General features: G+C 45.1%; 1 protein-coding gene across 1 annotated transcript in view; it reads left to right on the top strand.

Annotated features, from left to right (window-relative positions):
* Positions 1 to 9,742, top strand: part of LOC128717407 (uncharacterized) — a 31,526-nt gene extending 21,784 nt beyond the window's left edge. Inside the window, exons 6-7 of the mRNA XM_053811440.1 lie at positions 8,566 to 8,835; positions 9,311 to 9,742. Coding sequence (XP_053667415.1) covers positions 8,566 to 8,835; positions 9,311 to 9,742 — 702 coding nt within the window. The remainder of the gene's footprint in view (positions 1 to 8,565; positions 8,836 to 9,310) is intronic.
* The last annotated feature ends 1,488 nt before the right edge of the window (positions 9,743 to 11,230 follow it).

Consider the following 11,230-nt stretch of genomic DNA (forward strand, 5'->3'; position numbering starts at 1 on the left):
ATAATTTTCTTTGATTTCCTTCCCCAACATTCTCAACGTTCTGAACCGTCAGTGACACAAACGCGCCAATGGGGTGGAAGTGAAAAGCCGTGGCATGAGAACGGGGAACGTGTTTGGCGGTTATTATAGGGTTTTACTTGCAACCGGATTTGAGAGAAATCCGTTTCCGCGGTCGTCAATAGGGTGGCCGGGGTGGCATGACTGTGGGAGCCATCCACGACGAAGGTTCTCCACACTCTGCGCGATAAAACATCTGCGATCGTGTGAGGTTTTGTGGTGTGCCAGGAACTGTGGAGGCATCATTCAATATCGCCCGCAGTCGATTTCAATCTTAGTTTAGTTTGGCTGCGGGCGAAAGAATGTTTCCTTTCTTGGCCCGCCAAACCTGCTCCATTGGTAGGAAAAAAATAGCTAGCAACAGCTACGCTATCACATCCTGTCCGGAATGCGATCAAGTGGCGAACAGCAGCAGGGCGGGAGTCACGGAAACCTTGCAAGTGTCATGGAAATGGAAACATATGCCACACCGGTGGCAGTTCGGTTCACCCGGTTGGTCGCTACACAATACCTTGTGACGAAAGTTACCGTGACACATTTGCGCCGGAAATTTGTTGGCTCCGTGATTGGTAAGGCGAGGGATCGGGAGTGGATCAACCCCATCAAAGGTGTTATTATGGTCGATTTGTGCTCAAGGTTCATAGGTTGTTGGTAGAAATTTCGTATGTCTAGCTACGATGTCCACAAAACGCACACACGCTCAGTGGGAGAGCTCGCTCGAATTTTGACTGGCTCTTGATGAAAAGCGCTATTAAATTGCTTTATGTCAAGTACAGACCCTAGTGAAAGGAGCTGTATGACGGTGCGCATGTAGGCATCAAATAACATTCGAGTGTATGTTTACTACATTTGTTACTGTTAAATGCTTTATTTTGTACAAAATGCTACAATTGCTGAATTTCCTGATGGCAGTTGCACCATTAACACCCACCAGGTGCAACGTATTAAAGTGTATTGTGGTACGCTGACGCCATTGTCATGGTAATCGGGCCAGGCAGACACAGATCGGTGTCGGTGTGTAGTGTCATCGTACAATTAACAAACACCTCGAACAATGGATGCATTTGGGGTGAATGTTTTATCGGCACGTACGTTTGCGGATCCGGATCCGATGGAAAACCCCCATTCGAAAACCATTCAAACACAAACATCCTTTCAACAGTGTCTGTCTGCCGAGTTACACACATCCTTTTGCTACCATCCGGTTTGATGGTTCCGAGAGTTGTTGCTCATGTACTGTAATGCGTTCAAGCAAGACAACAGCATGAACGGGGGCACGCATGCTGCACATTGGGCATTGCTAGGGAAAAACCGGAATTTAAAAATCGTTCTATTGATGGCCAAACAAGCTTTTTTATTCTATTGTTATAACCTAAGAAAAATTCAATCTCCTTTGTTTCTTACTTCAACGTCAAAGTCAACTCTGAGTTATTAATTAATATTGTTTTTTGTTTTACTTAAATCAACGTCAATCTGAGTAATTAATTAAATTAGTTTTGCTATATGTACTCTTTAAAAATAATCATAATAATCAATCAGAAAAAAGACGCTAAGAATTCCTTAACTAATAAAATGTTTTTAAAGGTCCGAATAATGCCATTATGGGAGTTATGTAATATTGCGAAAATACCTTCGGCAGTAGTTTGTGGATGCGATTTTTATACAAGTATTTCCAAATCACCTCTCACTGGAAACAGGTGCTTAAGGAAGTAGCACTTAAGAAGCTTAAGCACAAGGAATTGATTTTATTATAGCGTTTAAAAAAAAACAAACATAAAATATAGAATGTATGATTATTTTGTCTCAATTCGACACTTATTTCCACCCATTTTTTGACCCTACTCAATAGAAACTGGAAATATCTAAAAAAAACATAAATTTATCTCAAAATTTGTCTGAAACAACCCACTGTGCAATGGTGGTGAAATGACTGCAGCTGCCGTATTTACCACCATATCTTTGTCTCACTTGATGGGTGGAAAGTAATCAACGGCAATACTAAAAGCAGCCGCAAGTTTATTGTTTTACTCCAGGCGGGCTGGCCTGCCTGGCAACGCATCCTAAAAACCGGGCGGGACGCTTTTATGCTGCTCGGGTTGTGTTGTGGCTATTGTGGCAGCATAGCTTTAAGATTTACTCTCATGCGCCCTTAAAGGTGCGCAAGGTGGTGCAAACCAGTGTAAACTGACGATGAACCCGAGAGTCTGTTTGGTACCCTTCCTCACACGTGTCGACATGTGTAGTGCCAGTGAAGCAAGGTGAACGGTTATACGGCCGGAGACAGTGAAATAAAAAGTCCTTCCGTAACCCAGCACCCGACCGAACGGCGCGTATGTCGTCGACGCTTTCTGTGGTTATTAAAACCAACCGCAGCACCGACTTTGCTGCTTCTGCCCGTGCTCAAATTAACATGAACTTGAAAGCCAATCAAAGTCTCGTTACGCGTGCGCAAAGTGTGAGCGAGCCCGTACCCGTAAAACCTGGCACATATTAAAAACGTTTTGCAAAGCGCCATCCTTCAGCGTGACCCTAATTTGAGCCACTTTCGCTGACAGCGACATGGTGCGAAAGGTGAATTAATTTTACAACACTCGGGCTTTGTTACATCGGCATCGGTGCGGTCGTGTGCGACCCATCTGTCCCGTGAGCCTGTCGGCTAAATTATGAAACGCTCATCCCCCCTAGCGTGAATGAAGATGCCAAAATTGTCGAGAATGTTTTACCGTACCGGTTGCGTGACCTACGGTACCTGCTGCAAAATGGAGACAAGTCTCAGCCGAGTCCGGTTTGCCCGTTTTTGAGTGGTGAGGGTTGTTAGCAAACTAATTGGAGTTTGCTTATCTAAAACGAACGCATCTCGCACAGCTGAACAGTGGTTAAATTAGGATACATTGTTAAGAAACCATTAATGCCGACCTGAGCTGAGCGATGTGCCCGGCTAGCATTAACAGGTTACCGGGCCAGCCGCTGAGCAAGGTGCTATAAGGATGGATCAGTGTTACTTTCGTTTTCGGTATTATTAAAATGGGTTGTGTGCGCCAGCACGGTTTGCGATAAAAATCCTTCATTTACAAGCGTTAGTTGAAGATGAGCTTACGTCTTATTTGAGTGGTAATTCTACTTCTTATTTAGTACGATGGCAACATTTATATACGATAAAGTTGTTAACCTAGTTTGTCCAAACGATGGAACTCAATTTTGTACAGACGCAGATATAAATTTGTACAATATTGCTTCAGGTTACAGTGGTGACTGGCTGTTGAAATGGCTATCGCTCACCGCACAGACGACACCTGAACGCCCAGCAGCTCAATCACAATGAAAGACAAAAGGGCGATGAAAATGAAAGGCCCTCGATTGGGGCCGGAGAGTGGGACCATATCCTGCAGGCGGAACATGTCACTCGGAAAAAGGTGGCTACATGATGGTGGAAACAGGGCGAGGTTGGAGAGGGGAGTTTTTCCTATTCACTCGCTAAACCACTTCCGAAACCTTGCGGCCTACCCGGGGGCCCAACAATGCCCCGGTCGCAAAGCAAGAAGTAATTGCTTTTCACTATCGTAAACTGGCAGAGTGGAGATGTAAAAAGAAAAGCTCACACACGAACCAACCAAACGAAACAAAAAAAAAAAGGGAGGAAAAAAACGAAAATGGCCATAGTACAGGCACCGGAACTCGGACCTTTTCCCTCTCACCTTTTGACTTCACTTTCTTTCGGCTCACCTTTTTGGCACCACGGCGAACGGTGCTATTGTTTCAGTACATGTGCTTCACCGGGTGTGCGAGTGGAGCTAATCCTTCGTACCGTCTTCACTAGGCTGTGCCGAGGTGAGACCACCATTGCCAATGTTCACGATCCATCCGGGGTTGAGATTGTACGCGGTGGAGGGTGAAGTTCCGCGTGAAGGCCGGGAATTATTACATACTTTACTACTCTCTTTTGCCTCATGGCCTGAAAAACACACACACATATACAAGCTAGAGCGCGCGTCCGCTTCGGGGTTACAGATCTTGGCAATGAGTGATGCTGTCCGGAGGGTTTATCTATTCACGGGTCAAAACGCCGTCCGGTGCCGCGGTACTGTCGCTAGGCAAATTTGCGATGAGGTGAGCGCATCCGAGGCTTAAGGCCGAGTGGGCGAGCGCTTTCAAGAGTGATTCTTTTGTGTCGTGCTTTCTGCAGTCAACGTGTGCGCGTGATATAGCATCCCCCCGTGGATAGGACGGGCCACGCACCCTGTCTACGATGCGGGATATGGGGATAAAATCGTCCTGATAGGTGGCCGGATAAAAAGCGCTTCGACACTGTATTGTACTCATTGAGTGCCATTTGTCTGTTATGGAAGAGAAATGGACCCACTGTACGTTGGGTGAAAGCAATGTGAGACAAATGCAACAGGGGGATGGGAACGAAAGGTAGAGGAACTGGGGGCACATCACCAATTTCCTCCCCCCCCCCCCCCCCCCCCCCCCCTTCCATCTTTCCGCATCACTGCTTTGGAAGCTCGGCTTTCCAACGAGGCGCAACTGTTCCCCGGAGCGAAAGAACTCTACGAATGTGGGCCATGGTAGAATAACACAAAGTGCTTTTTAATTAACATCCGTCATGTGAACAACCTACCCCGTCATATGTGTGGTTCAGGGTGAAAAGGTTCCATTTTACAGTTTATACATCGAGCACCGGTGCTGGGATGGAGTGCTGTACAGTTATCTACACACTAGCTCGCCCAACCTGCGTTAAAGATAGTTTTTGTAGATTTTTGTTGTTGCTAGCGTTAGCCCGAGCTCCGCCTGGCTTTATTGGAATAGATAATGGACATTTATTCAAATTGCCCGATGAAAACCACCGGCAAAGCAGAGCGTTAGTCAGTCACACAACAGTTTCGCACCGGATGTACTAGAAAATGGCGTCCAGAATGCTGCTTCTGTTGCTGGCATTTAGGTGTGTGGCATTTCACACCCTTTTCAAGTTTAATACACAATTATGATACAAAATGTATTCAATTGCATTTCAATTGGGCTTCAACTCGGCTTCTACTTCGTGCAAGATAATTATGAATAAGAGATGGGAGAAATCTTTTTCTACTTATTAGGAAATAAAAATTCAAGTAGATCATTCTAATTTGACAAATGTAAATAGAAAGATCCAAAAGTTGTACATATAATTGGCTATATCAACGATGGAACTCGAACGTCCTTAAATTTGTGAGTGACTCTACTGAACCCGAAAGCACCGAAGCTCACAACTTTACACTATCGTGCCGAGTAAATTGAGCTCATTATAAAACTTTCCTCCATTCTGCTGCAATAAATGGGGCGAGGTATAAAAATAACTCCCATTCGAGAACCTTGGCAATTGGTTTCGGTCACGATTTCCTACAAAATATCATCGTTGTCTCATAACAAGACCTTCGTTGGTGTGAACCGAACGTACTCAGCACAACACACCAACCAGCTGCTACGCTCAATCTCAACCAGGACGGCAACAGATGATCCAATCGTGGCGTACGAAGGGCAAAAAAAAAGGATGCTCGTCTCATCTTTACGATTGCTTCCGGCAAACAAGTGGGGCTGGCAAATATGGTCGGCACTCTTATCGAGCCAGGATGGAAGTAATTACGTCTAACTGCTGTAGAATTCATAAACATAATGAGAGAAATTATTTCCATCTTTCGTTATCTGCCGTTTCCCTTTGGCTCATTGCTTCCGGTGCTGTACGGTGCTGGTGGTACCGTCCGATACCGAGCACCTTAGCCTACCTTCCACTCGGTGGCGGAAGCGATCAGCGAACCAGTGGATGGGTTTGATCTTTCATTTGCTGATGAACAGACAGATGAAAGCGGTGGATTTTAAACAACAGGTCGGCCAGCGGTCAGAGAATTCCGAGCCGGGGAAGGATTATTAAAATCCGTTTTTTTACACTTGAGTCGCTGAGTCGCCTCCATCGCAGTAGATCTGGTTCCGGTCATAAAACAGCTGCGTGATAATGGAGAGCCTAATTTACGAAAGCGGCCAATTGTTGGCCAACCGCAGGCAGACCAAGGGGCGAGGCGATTGAGTGCGGTATCCGGTCTAACCCGTGCCATGAGTCGTGCCACTAGTTCATCGGTTAACGGATGATGTTATAAAGCGATTTCACTTCCAGCAGGGCCTCCTGCTGGGAAGATTCCCATTCACTGTTACACACTTTTTCCCCGTACTCGACTCCGAGTAGTTCTTGCTGTAAAAGCTACGTTTTTACATTGCTTTTGTGATCAGCTAACGATTGGTGTTGCATTTCGCACCCGGTTGCCATTCGTTCGGACTTAGCTAGGACTACGCTTCCCGTACTGCTGGTCTGTTCTTCCACGACTAGCCTCGACACGATAATTAGTCGACCCGGGCTGGCCTGAAGCACACGCTCGCACACCAGGAAGCTAGTGATAAACCCTCCCATAAAGCACCATGATAATTAAAGATAAAAACGGCGGAAATGAGTGTAAAAAAGTTGGATTGCTTCCTTAGACGCTGGATGGCGATTGGGCAGGTACTGTATCTTTGCGGCGTAACCGGGGCTGGGGAGTGTAGTTTAGTTCCGCTATTGTACGAACCGTTCACCACTTTTCGACCCGCGTCGGAGATGGGGCGCAGCTAATTTTCTACCAGCTGAGTCGAAACGAACGAACTTTTGGCATCCTTTTTGTGCGCACGGAGGAGTTTTTCGCCATTTTTATTTTTTGTTAGTTCGGTACCCTTTGGTTGTGCGGTACGAACTTGCCCCGGGTGGTGGTAGTAGTTTTGATGAAAGTTGATGTACACTTGCTGCCGGATGTTCCCCGCGGCACAGGGGGCAAGGGTAATTTTGGTAAAGTGTGGCCAAATTTGCTCGCGAAAAGCAACGCTGCGGTGTGTGCGGAACAGTGGTTTTTGCACGGATGGAAGATAATGTAGTGTTTGGGTAAAAGTTCATGTTTTCCATTGCTTTCACATGGTTGTTTTTTTTTTTGTTTCTTTTGTGTGTCAGATTGCGCAGTTTCGTTGAAGTTTTTTGCCCTGCTTGTATATTTTATATCGAAAAGGGAACTGAACAAGGAAATCAATTTGCATAGCATCAGTAATAAAAAATTAAAATAACTGTATTAAAGTGAAAGTTTGTGTAAAAAAAGCTTTACAAATCTATTTAAATTAACTCGAAATTAAATGTAAAACAAATGAACAATAACTGTTGGAACTAATGTAGGCAAATGGTTGTGGTTCCATTCTATGCCATTAAATCTTCTTTGACTGAGCCCTCACGACGAACCAGACAAGACATCCTTTTGGCTTGTTGGTGGGTTAGATGGTACTTAAAGCAAGCCCTTTGGAATCTAGAAAGTAGTGATGGGAAGTTGGAGGTTGCACTGATCCAATGGAAACCTCAATAATCTTTACCGATTTAATAATTTAAGATTTCATCCTTCATCACCTTTGTAAGGCTAAGACGTTCTTGTGTGCTCTAGATTAGTCCTTCAGACAAATCCGATGCAATAATCCGATCAGACAAACTTTGTAGGATTTCTCATCAAAAAGACCGCATTATTGTCGTTTCACAAGAAAAAAAACCAGACGAAGATTTCGATTTTGATGATAATTTCTACCTCATACCCCAACAAGGAAATCCTAAATTAAATATAATATATTAAAACTATAATACTACATTATAATATCCAAGCACAAAAACTATTCGGTGAAGCGTGGCACAAAGAAACTTTTTGGGGCACCCGTTCGAGTCTCATATACTTCCAACAATTGATGCTTCCATATCCTAATTCCCTTGTGTCCATTAAAAAGGTCTTGAGAGTACCATTGATTTGGTAATGGTGTTCCGGCTTTCGGGACTGTTCCATGCAAATGATCACTTCCACAGACAACAACATCGTGTTAGGCATATACCTTTTGAGAACTTGTGTATAAAGCTCATAGTTTGGTACACTATCCTTTGTCCAGCCGGCATCTATTGTTGGATATCTAGCATCACAACAGACGATGGACGTCGACCACAACCTTGCAAAAGTACTCGTCGTTCGATTCTGCAATCGCTGCAGCCTAGTCATTTGTCCTTTACTGCCAAGAAACAAGATTGTCGAGTAAAAATCGAAGTGTGGTAGGAATAGATGAAAGAAGTGCACCTCACAGTATGTCAAACTACTCAATTGCTGAAGCTCGTCGTATTTCCTTTTGACAGAATTGATTATCCAGATTTGGATAGATGAAGTCCGCAAAAGTCAGAACTTATGATTAGAGCGCAAAAAGCACTTACTATTTGCAATTTAAGTTAATCATACTATTCCTTTGATGGTAGACAACAATACGGACAACAAGATATACGCGAACTCTCGTTTATGAGTTACCACAAGTTCCAGTATCACATATCCGCACCACACAGCAATAACGTTTCACGGCAATACGGCCAATTTCAATCCTCCAAAAAAGGAAACAAATCAACACATACACTCCTTTTTCTCATCCATCTGTTGCGCATAAACACAGGGCACACAATCGGATGCCACGTCCGTTACGCTGCGGGGCGTAACCCGCGACCTAACCGGTCAGTTCCAGTGCGAAGTATCCGAGGACGCACCCCTCTTCCACACCGACATCCGGCAGGCACGTATGCAGGTGGTCGAGCTGCCCAAGGAGGACCCGTTGATGCAGGTGGACAAAACGCACATCACTACGCTGGACAATTTCCGGGCGGTCTGTACCGTGGGGACATCCTTTCCGGCTGCCAACATTACCTGGTACATCAACACGAAGCGGGTAAGTGAAAAGGTGCAGTGGGCGTTGGAGAGGTCAATCGATACCCGGTCCGGTTCTGATATGGATCGGGGGGCATTATTTGCTAACCATAAATTGAAGTTTGATCCACTCGGATGTACCGAACGGAAGGAGCAGCATTCACGTTCGATACACGTACTGCTGTGTGCGTATATTTAGTTCTGATGTTAGCAATGGACGTATCGAAAGCGATAGCTCATAGTGATTCACAAACCACCAGCGCAGCAACTGTTTTGCAGGCGTTTGTTCCTTTCCGGTCCGTGCGCTCAACAAAGTACGCCAAACGTCCATTTCCACGGAGACTATCACGTGGGTTTGCAAACGGTCACTATCCCTTTTCTAAGTGCAGTGTGTTTGGCATGTTTGTAAATATGTTTTTTTTGTACTTCTGCAGCAGAATCTGCAACTGAATATCTTCTCACACGTTGTACCTTTCCTTTTCTCCCGATTCGCATAGATTCACCGATCACCGTATCAACGCATCACGTACCGTTCGTACGAAGGGACGCCCACCTTCTCCTCGCTCGAGATGTTCCCGCACAGTCAGGTACTGCAAGACATCTACCAGTCGATGCCACCGTTCCACACCAGCCTCACCGTCATGTGTGAGATCTCGATCTTGCACATCTACACCAAGAGCGCCCAGCAGCGCATCCTGGTGAGCGATCTCGTGACGACCATCTCGCCGAACCTGCTCGGCCTGGATGGTTCGAACAATCGGCGAAAAAACAACGGTGACCCAGACAATTCCCCCCTGACCGGGGGTACCGTCCGGCTGGCCGGTCATACACCGGTGCTGCTGCTGCTGCTGGTACTGCTCGGTCTGCGGGCAGTCAGTACCGTGCTGCACTGGCACGGACAGCTGACGGATCGTTCATCCGGGTTGTGATTGGTGACTGCGCAAAAGCTGTAAATATGAAAAGCGCCCATCACCGACAGGAAGCTAAAGACGCGAAGGGTGGCGAGGATAAAGGTGTGTGCGGGAGTGATGATAAATATTACATAAAAGAAAGCCAACGTAATAATAACAATACCAATAATAGGAACGATCTTGATACTCAGTATGTGTGTGTGTGTACGTGAGCGAATCTCCTTCTCATCCTCAAAGTCAAAAGGCGTTGGGTGATTGCGTATTGGTTGTCGTTTATTTTTCGCTTCTCAGAGGGAGACTTGCCACGTAAAGCATGGAAGGAGGAGAGAACAATAATCCACTCACAATTGGCGAATATGGCTGTTAGTGGACGGACAGAACTTTAAGCAGAGAATAAGCTAGTATGTGTAAATTGTATATGTCATTGAGCTTTTTTCCCTCATAATTTCCACTTCCTCGAGCAAGAAAAACGACGACGACCCCGGGGATGCATGATGGACCCGCTGGAGGTAGAGAAATGAGAAAACAAACAAGCGTTCCATTTACCGCACTGTACTCACACCATGCTCCAGATCGTAAGAACTCTGCTGCTGGCTAGAAGTTTGCTCGATTTTTTACACATTCCGAAATATATGAGAATCGCTTTCAACTCTTTAATTTATGTTGTTTTCCTACTCGATAATTTCCATTAACAGAAAGCCCAGAAGTGGTGACAAAATCGAACTAAATAAAAGAGTGCAAAACAAAACAGAAAAGAACATCTCTCCGAAGAGAAATAAAAAGCGGCAGAGTTCTCAAAATCTTCCGTTTAGTGATCGGGAACACGTCAAGGTGTGTACGGTACGGTGATCCGATTGCTTTCTCCCAGCGGACGGCTGTTAATCGTTTGGCTTTACAACACATATTAGTCCTTTCCCTGTTCCGAAATTCCGACAAACTTGTATATGGGGTAGTTTTGTAACGCTGATTGTACATGTAAAAGAAAGAAAAAAAAGAACACTCACATTACACCTTCCATCACTCAAGTAACGAATGCGTTGTGGTAGCGATGCTCAATACAAAAAAAAGAAGAAAACAACAAAAACAATGGATGACAGTACTAAGGCTTGCTTCTCCGGCTAGTAGTGCTGCAGGTTTAATTTAGTTCAATTCGCTCGCCAAATAGGTGCAGCATCAAACAGGGAGTGCTAGTGACCGAGACGAGGAAGCGATTAGTTTGTAGTTGAACGAGTGCTAGGTAATAATAGGGCTGCATCGGGCTGGTTACAGCGATGGAGACGCTGGCCGGAGAGTTTCCATTCCAGTAAAAGAGAAAAAACGGAAAGGGGCTCTCGTTCTTGTAAGTAAGTGAAACTTGTTAGCTGAGGCGCGTAGACAAATGTAAGTATTATTATCTGTTACTAACATGAATGTACTGGAACTAATCGATACAAACCAAACTAACAGCATACTAAAGCAAATAAGCCTCCGCAGTACAGTGACAAAAAAAAATGCCACGAGCCGGAG

Source organism: Anopheles marshallii, chromosome 2 (assembly GCF_943734725.1).
Source record: "Anopheles marshallii chromosome 2, idAnoMarsDA_429_01, whole genome shotgun sequence".
In the NCBI taxonomy this organism is placed as follows: Eukaryota; Metazoa; Arthropoda; class Insecta; order Diptera; family Culicidae; genus Anopheles; species Anopheles marshallii.